Source organism: Poecilia reticulata, linkage group LG7 (genome assembly GCF_000633615.1).
Source record: "Poecilia reticulata strain Guanapo linkage group LG7, Guppy_female_1.0+MT, whole genome shotgun sequence".
In the NCBI taxonomy this organism is placed as follows: Eukaryota; Metazoa; Chordata; class Actinopteri; order Cyprinodontiformes; family Poeciliidae; genus Poecilia; species Poecilia reticulata.
The window spans coordinates 11,615,635-11,630,064 of record NC_024337.1 but is presented as its reverse complement, the minus strand read 5'-3'; the positions used below and the strand labels follow the sequence as shown (position 1 = coordinate 11,630,064).

The following is a 14,430-nucleotide window of genomic DNA, read 5'->3' as shown; positions in this document are numbered from 1 at the left end:
AGACTAAAAACTGGCCCAGAGGTTATTCTGGTACCCTTAAATAAATTCCAATGCCACCAGATTATTGATACAGTGATGGAGAAATTAAAGCTGGATTAGGTCATAGAATGACATCTCAAGGTTTCAAGAACTCTCAGAAACTTTATTTGGGGATATCAGAGTAAAGGGGATCACGTCATAACTTTCTTATTATTCTTATATTCTTGTACATTATTTTTCCTGTGCCTCACAATTATTCACTACTTAGTGTTGGTCGACCACATAAAGTATTTCACAAATATATTAGTTTTTTGGTCTTTACATGATAAAATGTGGCAAAAGTTACAAATGGCATGCACTTATTTATTTATTTTTTTACACAGAATTACAACATATCAGTTTAGAGAACTGGAGATTTGTTCGTGTTTACTTCACAAAAATAAAAAAAACAGTTTAAAAGCTGTATCAAAGACTTAACTTCTTCCTGTAGCAATGCAATGCTTCATTTTTTAAATTTTTAACAGATGTCTGTTGTTTTGTTTCTGTTTGGTTCTCTTCCCTTTTTGCTGAGAAATCAGCCAGATCGCGTGACGTGCTATCACTGAAAGGCAAATGACTGGACTTGAAGGGATTATTACTAGGACTGACAGGAGATAACCTTTCTAAAACGGCATGTAAATGAGGCCGCTACTCAACTGCTATCTGAGCACCTCTTAATAACGCCATGTGACACCAGGTGGGGAAACTCAATGTTGTGTGTGGGGGATCAGGGCCCAACGTGGCCCCCTTCAGCTTAGGACAAATTAATGAATAAATAACTAAATAATTTTCTTTTCTTCTTCTGCTTTAACCCCATCTGACATTTCCATCTGCATTCTCTCTGGCGGAGAGCTGCAGGCAAGCGGCTCCTAATCTCGACACTTCAGGATCCAAAACGTGACACAGGCCTGCCTTGTCTATATTTGAGGCAATTAGGCCGCATTTTCCCCTTACCGATATGATAACAGATGGGCATTATATCTCCATTTGCTGCCCAAAAATGGTCATCAGTGTGTGGCACGGCCTCAGCGTCCATGGCACCAAGAGGCAGAAGGTGTCGGCGATGATAAAGATGGAAGCCGGCAGCTATAAATGGACTAATCTGAAGAGCTTGCAAGCAGACATTTGGTTAAAATGTTTGGCCTCAAAAAGCCATACTGGTCTCAATCAGCTGCGTTATTATTATTATTATTATATATTTTTTTAATCCTACGGTAATTTTAATATAGTTTTAAAAAAACTATTTATGCTCGTATCAGTGAATTAGTTTGAGGGTGCACTTTTTAAACAGACAGTGGCTGAGCTAATAAAGAGTTGCAATGAATAAATGACGTTATGTACATTTGTTTGATGTAATTTGTCACTCGAAAAAAGAAAAGTGCCGGGCTTAAAACTTCCACACTGTTTGCTCAGTTAATTAACAGGCGGTAAATAGAGGGAGGCGGCTTTGAAATAGCTTGAAATGAATAATAACCTTTTAGGGTGAACCCAGAATTGCAAATGGAAGTCATGGTCAAGCCTGTTTGATCCATTGCTCTGAGCATCTCTATCATTTGTTTCATACTTTTTAATTCATTGTTGGTGTTTTTTTTTTCCCATTGACTGGCTTAAGAGGGCTCTAATGCGACATCTAAATTATCTAGGAAAAGTATTCTGGGGTTTTGCACTGATAGGAAATCTGCGCAATGCCTCGATGTGAGGAGTTAAATGTTTTGAAGGTCGCAGTTTCTCTCATTGATCTTGCAATGTTTGTTAATTACATTGTCACTGATGTTGTGAGAGATAATTAAGCCACTATGTTTATATGCATAATTATGTGCACTCCACATCAGCCTTTGAAAGACAGCAGTGAGAAAGAGAAAGAGGGAGCCGGAGAGAGAGAGGGAGAGGGAGAGGGGGAGAGGGGAGGAAAAATGTTTTAATTGTGAGCTGAGCAGAAACACGGCAATATAGATGCCCTAGTTACAATCAACAAAGAGGAACTCGGGGAAAGAAAAGAGAGAAGAAAAAAAAAACAACAACAACGCTCTAAAGACGAGATTTGCGACTGATGCGGGGTGCTCTCTCCATGCCGTCTTCAAACACCCGGCTTTCTTGTGAGCTTAAAAGAAGGGAGCCGGCGGAGGGAGAAAGGTGTAAGCCTGACTCACAATAGTTCAACATATTTACAGACAAGGCCGTTTTAAGGCCACGAAATAAACAAAATGACTAATTAAAACCACAAAGCCCTTTTTTTTTTTTTTGCCTCTGAAATGAAGTCTGCGCTCTTTTCTCAGAAGACCCTGCCCCCGATTCTAACTGTGGCCAGAGCGGCTGCTGAACTTTCAGTGAAAAAAAAAGAGAAAGAAAAAACGCACAAAAGAAAAAGAAGAAAATAGAGACGATGACAAAAAAAGGGAGTACGCGACTCTGAGGCGCACACTTAAACCTAGATAGAAGCCCGAAAAACTGCTCGACCGAGGCGAGCGAACGCGAAACAAAACTTGTTTTTGCACCACAACAACCGGTTTCAACTGCAAATTGCTGTTTTTTTTCTCTCTCCTCTCTCTGTGTGAAACTGACTTTATCTATTCTTATAACCGAGCTGAGTGTGTGTGCTGTGTGTTTGTTTTTTCCACGTTTTACAGCTCTGTGTTTTAACTTCTGCGATATAAGGCCACTCTCTCTTAAAGTGTCTAGTTTCAAGGGTCACAAAGTGTGCAACAACACTTTCCCAAAAGACTGCTGGGTGCCGTTAATTCTTCCCTGCTGCGGACTTTATCTGTCTGATGATCAGTGAGTAATACGAAGGGAACATAGTGCCACAATTAAACAAGGGCCATTATGAGTCATTTTATAATGAGTGCTTGTTGTATTAAGGAATCTAAAAATAAAAAAAATAAAAATTTGTTCGGAAAAAACTAACTAGGCCACTGCAGGATAACTTCAGCATTGCTGACTTTATTTGACAACTGATCGCTTGGATTTAACAGCTGCAAAAAAAACCCCCAAAAAACGTATGTACCTCCGTGTAAGAGAGGAGCTTGAGGCAGTGGCTAAGTTTAGTGAGCTTAGGGAAAAAAAATCAAAGACTCAGTATGTAATCCTGGGTGTAATATGAAGCTTAGTCTGGCCCTGCCATGTGCTCTTGGCCCTCTGCTGCTGGGAGAATGTTTAAAGGCCCAGCCTTATCAGCCTTCCCCATTTTCTGAATTATGTTTTGTTTTGGTTTTTTTCATAGTTGTAAACCTCATACAAGTTCCTTTCCCCCCCTTGACCTGCCAGCTGAAGCTGCCTTTAGAGTAATAATGTCACTGGCTATTCATACTGTAACTCTAGAGCCTGTCTTTCCAATAATGGGTACACTTAAGCTTATGTGGATGTGTGGCAATGTCACCTTTCCTTTCGTCTATCCAAGCTTTTGTCCCTTAATACTATTGAGTGCTAACCACTGTGGAGCTGAGACAGAGTTAGTTGCAGATCTATAAAAAATACTGGCCAGGGGTGTAACAAGAGCTCATGGCACAAGATCTCGCAAGATTTTGCGCTAGAAGGAAATCTGTTTTCCAAAAGTGTTGTCTGACTGCTGTTTCATTCAAAACTTTTAAATATGACTCCTGGATTTGAAGACAAAAAGTGCTACTTGGATTGTTGCATCTCGTTTCGTTGACAAGGTTGGGCTGGTTGATAACATATGGTTTAACAAGCACTGAAGAAACAAACGTAACAATGACAGGATGCCGATGATTTGCAAAAATCGTAGGAATAATATGAAGTACCAATCATTAGTTGCTAACAACAATAAAACTGGCATCTGCTTTGATCCTTCCTAATGCTTTTCCAGCATTAGAATCACCTTGTAAATAGATAAATAAAAAGTACATCAACAGTATTGAGGAACTGGACAAAATTTATCTGCACGGATTACAGATTACAGTAAAATTTTGATCATGTCCCAAAGACATTGTTTGTTCTCAAAAACATCTCATGATCTGGATGTCAGGTTAAACATACCTGGAGAGGAGAAACTTGCTTGGCGACTCTGGCCCTCGCTCCGGGGCATGTAGCTGTTGTCCTTTGGAGGTCTCTCTTCAGTTTCTTTGTCGTCATGGTAACTACCATCCTGAGAGCCCGCCGTGGCCTCGGCCTCCTCGCCATTGTCCTCTTCATCACTGCAGCCCTTGGGCTGGACCATGTAGACGCCCTCGGGAGGACCGTCTTCGTCATTGCTGACTCTGAGTTCATGTTCCTGCTCCTCGTCGGGAGCAGGCGGCTCGTCGCCGTACTCGCCGTTGACCCATTTCTCGATGGCCTCGCGTCTCTTCTGGTCCTCTTCGAGGCTCTGGCTGAGGCTCAGGCTTTCTGGGAAGTTGGTCTCGTTGTCGTCGTAGTAGGAACTGCCGCGCTCGCTGTTCTCTGCTACGCTCTGATCTCCCTCTGCGTTTTGGGAGCTGCTGTCGTACACCACTTGGCGGCTGAGCTTGGCACAGATAGCGTTGAGTTTTAGGCCACCTTTCCTTTTGGCGGCCATCTTGGGTTTTCCTGAGGTCGTGTCAGTGCATAAACTCCTCTCAGCTGGCGGAAAAACAGAGAGAAAGATGGAAATGCAACATGAGTAAAACACAGTCATCGACACAAGAGGCGAGTCTTCTTTAGGGATTACCAGGGCAGAAGTTGTTCAAACCAATGGGAAAAAGACGGGGAATAGAAAACAGAAGTTTCTGATGCTAAATCCTCCCAGTATTAACTGACAGCAACAGCAAAAGACTGGAAAGACTCAAACACACTTTTGGTCAGGTTTTAGCACAGCGGAAAAATAGAACAACGGCACCAGCATCTAAACCACAGGGAGATGGGTATCAGACCCCCTACAGTACTACAAGCGGCTTGTACACGGCTACATAATCCTTCACATGACAGTGCTATATAGACACTGTGAAATGTTATCTTCACTCTCACCTCGAGAGGCTGTGGACCTGACACCGAGTGGGGGGGCTGCACAGCGTTTAAGCTGTCAAGATCGAAGAGTGAAAACGCTTAGCTCTTTTGGGCTTTTGGTGAAATCTAGACTGCATCCTGAGAGTCTCCTGGGAAGGGGATAACTTGTCAAATAGATACAAAAAACCCCAAAAAAGCATATAGTTTTGAATTTTGTGTAATTTTACTTAACCATACGGCCATGTACACTAACAAGTCCCAGCATCTATTTTCCCGGGGGAGCCTCTCTGAACAATAGCACATGACAGTGTGCTTTGGGGCAGGAATGGGTGGCATTATTTCAATCCAAGTGGGGCTATCTTTATAACATGTCCTCTGATGAGGGAGGAACAGCTGCCTGTGACATTCCATATCCAGAGCTGCCTTTTTAGGGCAGAAACTGCACTCTGTTACCTTTCACTTCATTCACGGGACCACCAAAGTTCACCTTGTAAAGGCATTTTCAGAACAACCTTGTTGAATTTTTTTTCTTTCAGAAAGCAAAACGATTGTAGCTATGATACATGGACCTAAGAGTAGAAGCTGTGCTCTGTTTTTCACTTGAGTGCCCTTTTCACTTTTTCCACACTTTGTCACATTTTAGCCAAAAGGATCATTCTTCTACTGAACCAGACAGTCTTTCACGATTTGTCCTAAATTTATCTCTGTCCATTTTCTATCAACTCTAAGCGACATCCTACGAAAAGCATTCCCACATCATGATGCTTCCACCCACAAACACAAGTCTTTTAGACGTAGGGGAAAAGTTTTAGTCTGATCTGACAACAGCTGTGTTATTAGTTGTGTGTCCATCACATGGTTTGTTGAAAAAAGTTAAACAGATATTCTTATGCCTGATGATATTTTTGTTCTCTAGAAAACCTCCGAGGCCTATACAGAACAGTCGGATTTATGAGATTTATAATGAGATGACATTTACTAAGGCAAAGGCTGCAAATATTTAAGGTAGCAGATTAAAAGGGGCGTAACACGTACCACACTTTTTGGATGTTTGATATGAAAGAAAAAAAAAAGTCCACTGAATTATGCGCTGTTTTGAGTTGCTCTATCACATACAATCCTAACAAATACATTAAAGTCTTTGATTGCAAAAATCATAAAAAAGTTTAAGGGCCACTAAGAGTTCTGCGAGGCCGTCGGGAGACACTGGCAGCAGACATTGTCCTTGGTGCTGATTTAAGCACATGTCATTTTGGGATAGAAAAATGTGCAATATCTGAGGTAACAAAGTTCCACCTTAAGGACTCAATCCACTTTCTCTATCAATGAGTACGAGCCTCTTCATTTCCCCCTCAGCCATAAAGCCAACCATAATCATGTGTGAGCCCCCCGTCGGCATTATGTAAATCACATTGGAGCAACATAAAATCCTGTTTTCATTTTCTTTTTGCAAAGCTGTGGAATCATTAGAGGATATGCAATTTGAAGCAGTTTACTGATCACCCCTGTCGCCAGACAATGAACCCCGCGCTACCCACACATGCTTTCTCAGTTACTGTATTTACACTGCGGGCTTCCTCTCTGAAACAATGACTCTCAGGAGTTACACAGTTTTCTGTGCCCCGTATATCGGAGACACATTACCGAGCAGTTTGGTGTTAAGACAATTGCAGGTGGAGGGCGGGGAGCGGGGGCTGGAAGGGGTCAGCTTTTTAAAGGACGAGAAATCCGAAAAAGCATCAGCTGCAAAAACTATTAGGAAGTGGAAGACATAAATTAAAAAAAAAAAAAGGTATTTTTTTTTCCAGAAATACACTCCACAGGAAGGTTGAGGTCATTTGGGTGTTGCTTTGGATGTAATTTATTCTTTATATTGTGCCTTAACTACTGACTTCCTTTGTTCGGCGATCTCAGGCTCCTTGTAGGAAGTGACCCCTCAACAGGGGCTTCTTTCCATTCGTACCTATTTCTGTAAAGATTTTTGTTTACAAAACGAAGCATGAGTGGATTACAAGTACATGCTGAGCATGGAACTGGCGTATAAAGTGAATACCACAGATTATTTGTCTGTTTAAACCTGCGGCACAAAATAAAATACTCTGTTCTCTGCTGTATAAAAGCAGGTCGAACTGTTATTTATGCTTTTGGTTCTTGTCCACGGCAGCTTTTTCCCCCCCATTGCTTACAGTAAGGATTGCTATGGAAACTCTAAGCTGTTTACCTCAAGTCGTTTGTGTGCATGATAGCGTACAATGAGATAAAACCTGCAGGGACCTACATGAAAGAACAACTTCTCCCCCTGGGACCAGATCCTCCCACCTCTCTGAGAGTCCAGTAAGCATTCTGCCTTATTAATGAATATCAGAAAGAAAAACAACACTGTCACACACCTCGGACATTATTTACACTCTGTTTTAGCCCCGTGTACTAATTGTCAAGGAGGAGACACCTCAGTAAGCACTGGGAGTTGGAAAAAAAAAAAAAAAAAAGCACAGGCAGGTTAGAACACAACAGCTGAAACTAATTTTTCCAGCTGCTTATGTTAACGGTGACATTATTTTTACTGGAAACAGAGCAGGACCACAAAGACGAGCTGCCGCGTAATGTCTGTAAAAGGCCAAAACACGAAGAAAAAGTCAACTTAGGTATTTTTGAATCCTTTCGCTTGACGTCAGGGTCCTTTTTTTTAATATATATTTGGTCAAAAATGGGATCATTAGAGCTGCTTCTTCTCAGTCTGCACTGACAAACTACCTCTTGCTAAGCTCTCCAATCCCCATGGGTATGTTTGGGTTCTGAGGCAGAATGTCTGTTCGCGTGCCAGAATAGTCGAAATCCTAGTAGCGCTATAGGGAGGGCAAAATTTGTGTGAGCGTGCACTTTAGTCACGTCGAATATAGATAAATGTGCAGAAGGTAAACTGTCAGAAAGTATTCACAACCCTTCAATTTTTTCCACATTTTGACAAGTTACAACCAAATCTTTAATACATGTATATGATTTTAGGACTTGGATCAATACTGGCTCTCTTTTCCTGATAAAAAAAATCCCTGGCAGCAAAGTCAATTCAGAAATCACTAAATTAGTACATAGAGTCCTTCCCCCTTGTGAAACATGGCAGTGGCAGCATCATGTCTGGAGATGCTGGGAAGCTGGTCAGAGATGAATTAAAGATGAATGGAGTTAAATACGGAGGAATATTTGAAGGAAACCTGTTACAAGTGAAGATAGGTTCAGAGATGCTCGCCATCCAATCTGAGTGAACTTGAACTACTTTGCCAAGAAGGATAGGAGAAAATCAAATCATTATTAAGGAGTAGGAAGCTCTTTGAAACCGATTCCTGTGCTTCCAGCAAACAGTGGCTCTACCATTAACTCAGGAAGTTGCACCTTTGGTCCATCACAAAACATCTCAACAAAACCCACAGGATTTTAGGGCTGCAATGTGAAGACTTTTTTTTTCATGTCGCTGTGGTTGTTGCAGCTCTACCAAGCAGCACCTTACATCCAAAGCAGTCTGGGATGCAATCAACTTGTGGAACGTCACATGAAAAATGGAATAACCTGATTTTGTTGTTCATTCAGGGAACGAGGCTGCCCCACAAACAGACCAGCTCCCTGCAGAGTTTCTGTTGGTACGAAGCGAGCACACAGGGGGGGTCTGTATATATGAGAGGTAGATATTGCCTGTTTAAACCGAAGCTTATCTCTTCCACTAATCAAACACAGATACAGGCCCCGTTGTAGATTCCTGCTGGGTTCCAACATGACTGACACGGGGACAACCCAACCACCCCCCTCTGCAATATCTTAAGTTAATTAATACAAACAAGGTCTGGGAGATGTCTGTTTAGCTCGGGATTATTTTACAATATGCAACCAAGAGTTGAAGTAGCTTAAAAAAAAAAAAAAAGAAAGAAAGAAAGAAAAAAAAGTCTAGTTATAACTTTATGAACCTTCGGCAGATTAATCAACAAGGCTCCCAGTGTGTAGCTCAGTGAACCTTTCATGTCCCTGCCTCTCAAGGGAGATGCGTGTGTGACGGTGTGTGCGCTCGCCTCTGCGTATTTCAGGAAAAGCACAGGCTAACACACACAGACACGCTTGCAAAATTACAATGTTTATATTTTTTTTATTTTTTGTGAATTCACGGCTCACGAGAGGAGAACGTTTCTCCCTCCCCCCACCTCCCACCTACCAACACTTCTCTCGCTTTCCGGGAAGCCACGTACAGCCGCCGCGAGCAAGTCGAGCGGAAAGCTACTGATGGACAACCACCCCGGCTGCACCCGGACCCCAGCATCTGGCCCCGCTCTCATTTTTTATTACAGAAGAATAACAATAAGCAGGTTGCCGACCCCGCCGTGAGATTTTGCCACAGTTCTCTAACAGTCGGTGCAGCGGATGCGGAGAAATTTCCATTTTTCTGCATGCATATTTAATTGAGTTTTGTCCCAGTGGTGCGGAAATGATTTGTTTTTTGCTCTCTGTTCACTTGACTCCTCTTCGGAGTCGCTAACCCTGATTAAGACGTTCCCGTTAATTTCCCAGCGCACACCTTTTTTTTGTGCATTAATGGTTCTGATCGTCTAATTAAAACTTCTCAGCTCGGCTGCTGATCACCGCTCGTTGTGCCTCTGACCTGAAGTTTTAATTGCCGCATCAGAAGCGATAATAATAATTTTGAGGTTCTGATGATTAAAAACAATGCCATTGCCAACTAGTTGATAGATGGGGGCTTTCGGGGGGGGAGGAGGTGTGCGTCTGAGAGAAAGTTTATGAAGAGAGGGGAATTGAAAAGGGGACTTTTATGGTGGCTTTTCCATTGCGGGAAGACTAATGTACGTGAACGCGAATGTGAACTGCAGAGCATATGGGAATTTCTAAGCCTTCGTGTCCCACAGAGTGTTCCCGAACAAACAGATTTGGCTGGGTTTGGGAATCAGCTAGTCCCCACCTCAGACCTAAATCTGCCCCTGACTGATCCACTTTGGAGCTCTACCCACTTAGCAGGTTTTTCAGGTACAAAGTGATGCGAAATAGTGATTCTCCCCATTTAGGCTTCTTCTCTTTTTTGCTGTTTTGTCACGTCTTCAGATCACAAGACGACACCTAATACCAAAGACAACCTGGGAAAATACAAAATGTGGTTTTCAGATGATGATTTGAGCAATTAAAGGATAAAACTTTTGAAACAAGCTGGCCCTAGGTGGAAAAGTAATTGCCCTCTAAAATTAATAACTGGTTATGCCACCCCTGGCAGCAGCATCTGCTGTTTATGATGCGAGGCAATGAGTCTTTTCTTGTCAATGTGGAGAAATTTTAGCCCACTCTTCTTTACAGAATTGTTCTAATTGAGCCACATTGGAGGCCATGTTAAATATCTCAATGTGATTTGCATCCCCACTTCAACTAGGCCACTTTCTATAGCTGCTAAATTATGGACCTGCTGCTTCTTCAGGTCTCTGCTGCAAAACCGAAGAGCACTTTTGACCTTAAGGCAACTAACTTACAGCCCAACATTCACATTCAGGATTTTTTGGGAGACAGCAGAATTCATGGTCCCATCACACAACTACCACCATGTTTGACTGCAGGTATGACCCCCCCCTCACATAATTCTGTGTTAATTTTACACCAAAAATGATGGGGTTTTTTCAGTATACAGAATATTTTCCCATTCTGAAGTCCAACAGTCTCTTTATTATTGTGAAATTTCTTCAGTCTGAGCTATTCTATATTGCTTTTTAATGTCTTTATTCTTTTGTAAATCTACAATTTAATAAATATGGAGTTCAATATTTTCACACAGGGCTGCTTTGGTTAGCTCAACTTTGTTTTTAAACGAATTAAATAAAAAAACTCCATTTTATTTATTCAGATTTTTTTTGTCTGCTGAAACATTTAAGTACGACCAAAAAAAAAAGCAAAAAAATCTGTAGGAGTGCAATGTTTTTTTTCACACTGCTACAGTGAAAATGATTGGGCAAAGGCGAGAGACAAAAAGGAGAACAAGAGAAAAACCGATAAAGGAACATAAAAGGTGACAGCAGTCTGCTTATTTTCATGGAAAGATAGTGGCACAGGAGGTAAAATACAAGAGGCACATTGTTCATAAAGAGACGGAAAGGGGGAGAAAAAGGAACCTGGGCTGACTGTTGTTTTGTGTCATAAAACATGCTGTTGATGAGATTATATGATACGTGGATTACTGTCAAAACAGAAGAAGTGAGCTGGTTATGGTATTCGTTAAAACGGTACTTTCACACTGTACACAAATTGCACCGATGATAGGAAATGATTCAGGCATGTGACAGAGAGAGAGAAAGAAAGAGAAAGAGAGAGAGGGAGGGAGAGAGAGAGAGAGAGAGAGGCCTGGCACCCAGGAAACTGCCACCAGCACATTTTGTTCTTTTCTTTTTTAACTCGCTTTATTTCTATTGGATCTGTTGGGTTTTAGCACAAGATCAATGCTTTGACTTTAAAACTTCTGCACAAACACACACAAAGCTTCATGCTGTAACCCCTCTATGTCCCACACATCTATTTTATTATTAATCAGTTGCTTGCACATCTGCCTGCTTGTTTTTTTTCCTTCCATCTCTCCCATCAATAAAACACTTATTGCTTTTAGATCAGAATGTGACCTTGCACAGTGTCTGCGGTTTTCCTGACCTTGAAGGACCCGTTTGGACTGTTTCGCTCCGGCTCAGTTTGCGGGCTGTTATCAAACGCAGGAGGCCCTCAGCCATGCGCCGCGCTGCCGTCATGCCAGCGCAAAAACAACAAACACGGCACCACAGGACAAAGGCAAAAACAAAGGGGCCGCTGTGACGCGCTCGCCGACTCCGTGGGACAATAGGCTGAGGAAAAACAATGTGTATTTCGAGCGCAGATGGAGGAGGAAAGACACTGAACTTGAGGGCAATCAGGCAGGAAAGTTAAGATCTGAGGACAAATCCGCCCTCTGGCTTAATCACAAACAGGGTAATTATGGTTTTTCCAGAGCAGAGGACAAGCAATCTAAAATGGTTAAAGGGGAGTTAAAAAACACTGACATGAGTGACAAGAATCATCCTGACAGTGGCGCACCAAAACAGCCAACTTTTATTCAGTTTGCTGCTCTGGGTAATTTGCTGAACGCCACGCGAACTTGTTAAAATTGTACATCAAATCTGGACTCCCAGCTGGCACCAGATGATGACTTAATTTGTGAGCGTGGCAGCAGGAGGGGAGAACTTTGCTTTTTAAAAAAAAAAACAAAAAAAAAACACACACACACTCGGGCGCGCGCAATCCCCGTGCCCTCTGCAGGGTCGAAACAGGGGAAATCTATTCTCGCCGCTTTGTCTTGAGAATTGCGTTCGGTTTCACGACACCAGAAGTGCAATTTGATAAGCCAACCGGCACGGTAAATGAGCAGACGACCCCTGTGTCCCTCCCCCCACGGCTGGCGCGAGAGCGAGGCGGCGTATAGTACAGTGGAGAGGGGGCTCGACGGTGCACCTCTCGAGGGCCCTTGAGCTAATATCTGTACAGATTAACTGCTTCAGTTGTATTTTGGTCACGGGGATCTCTTTGCCTTAGTGGCTTGTTGGGAGGGAGGAGGGGAGATGCGTGCTCATACAGTGTCAGTCAGATGGCGTTTTTATTTTTCTTCCTCTAGTGCAAAAAACGGGCCCTGTTTACCCAAGAGGTCAGGAAGACGGGCAATGCGTGTCATTGCGTGTTATTATTGTTATATTTTTTCCCTCTTTGCGGGCCGTGTTTAATTAATCAGATTCCAGAACTTCCGCAGCCGAGCGAGCCACCTTCGCCGCCTCGCGCGCGCGCGCACACTCGGCGCGTCAATCCTCCAGGGTAAACTCAGCACACGCTGCTCCATTAGTTATCAATTAAGACTGGAAGTCTCCACCTGGCTTACACACACAGACGAAACCGGCACACGCACGTGGCAATCTCCCTCCTCAGGAAGTTAGGCCAGGCTGGAGTGTGGGCGAGGGCGAGCGCTCGGCGTGTCCGCGCGGGTGGCACTCTTGTCCATGAGGTTAACCTTGATATGAGGCCCTGTCAGGCCTGATAATGTCAATCAATGACAAGCCCTCACAGATAACCCCTAATGTGAAGCCTAAAAAGCAAAGCTGTTTAGATCTTTAGACATGCCCTCCTTCAACAGCATATGAATTGAATTACAAGGAAATGAGCTGTGGCATTTCTTTAATAAGACTCTTAAGACATTTTGACAGCATATAAGGGCCGGTGCTGGCAAAAAAAAAAAAAAAAAGGAAGAAAGAAAGAAAACGAAATAAAAGCACTGCTGACAAAGCCTTCTCACGACAAGAGGTGTTGTGATGAGCAGATTTGAGTCACTCATGAGTGGAGTGAAGGAAAAGAGAAGTAGAGACGAGGAAAAAAGGAGTGAGGAGAAAATATTTCCTTTTTTCTCAAACTACCGGAGACCTCTTAATTGATTTCCAAGGTTACGTTTCAAATTTGTTTTTCAGACACGAGGGCCATGTGAACGAAAGTGCACCTTGAAGGGATAGTTTTTTTTGTTGTTTTTTTCTTTAAGTGAGGTTCTGTTAAAAAGATTGTAAGCAGTTAATAGGTTACCTGCAGCAGACAGCTGTAATGAGCCGTTCCTGGAAGGTGAAGCTAACAGCTAGCTAGTCAGAGAGAGGCTGATACTCAAGCAAACTGCTACCAGGGTAAAACCATTCCTGTCCTACAACAGTCCAAGCAGTTCATGCAAAAAAACCCATATGAAACACCCTCTGAGAATGAAAGTGTCTCTGGTTAGACTGAGCAGCTGAGACAGGATGAGCGTAAATAAAACAGCATTCACCTCAAACTTAATAACAATGTAGCTTTGTACACAACATTCATTTTATGCGAGACATTTAGTATGATCAGAAATCTTGCCCCCCTCTCTGACTAACCATTACCTTCAGCCTTGGTGTTTTAAAAAACCCCTGAAAAGTTATTATTATTATTATTATTATTATTATTATTATTATTATTATTATTATTATTATAAATAAATCTTGGGGATTGGAGTTGCTTTACCACATTACAAGTCTATTCTCTCTTGGTATACTTATTAGCTTCAGCTTCTGGGAGAAAAGCAAAAAGGTATAAGAAATTTGCATAGTCCAACTATTATATTTTTTCACTTTAAATCACTTTAATTTGATATCAGTCAGTTTGTTTGGAAACTTCATAAACTTTGTTCTAAGAGAGGAAGTGGACAGCAGTTTTAAGGTTCCTGAAGTAGCTCAATGATGGCGCAGAGAGAGTTATCTACTTCAGAAAAAAAGATACATGGTTGTGTTATTAAAAATCTAAACTTTCCCTTTCTTTTCTGTTTTTATTCCAACTCATTTGGATAAAGTCAGTCCAGTCTGTCACGTTCACAGAGCCTGCTGACCTCCCCTTCTCCATGCTGTTTACCTCCTTTTTTCTCCTTGAAAAGAGAGAAGAAGGCGACATTAAGCC

General features: G+C 42.2%; 1 protein-coding gene across 5 annotated transcripts in view; it reads right to left on the bottom strand.

The window, feature by feature from the left end:
- casz1 (castor zinc finger 1) overlaps positions 1-14,430 on the bottom strand; it is a 94,005-nt gene that overhangs the window by 37,386 nt on the left and 42,189 nt on the right. For all 5 annotated transcript variants that reach the window (XM_008413416.2, XM_008413417.2, XM_008413414.2 and 2 more), the window contains exon 2: positions 4,012-4,572. In XM_008413416.2, the coding sequence (XP_008411638.1) occupies positions 4,012-4,572 (561 nt within the window). The remainder of the gene's footprint in view (positions 1-4,011; positions 4,573-14,430) is intronic.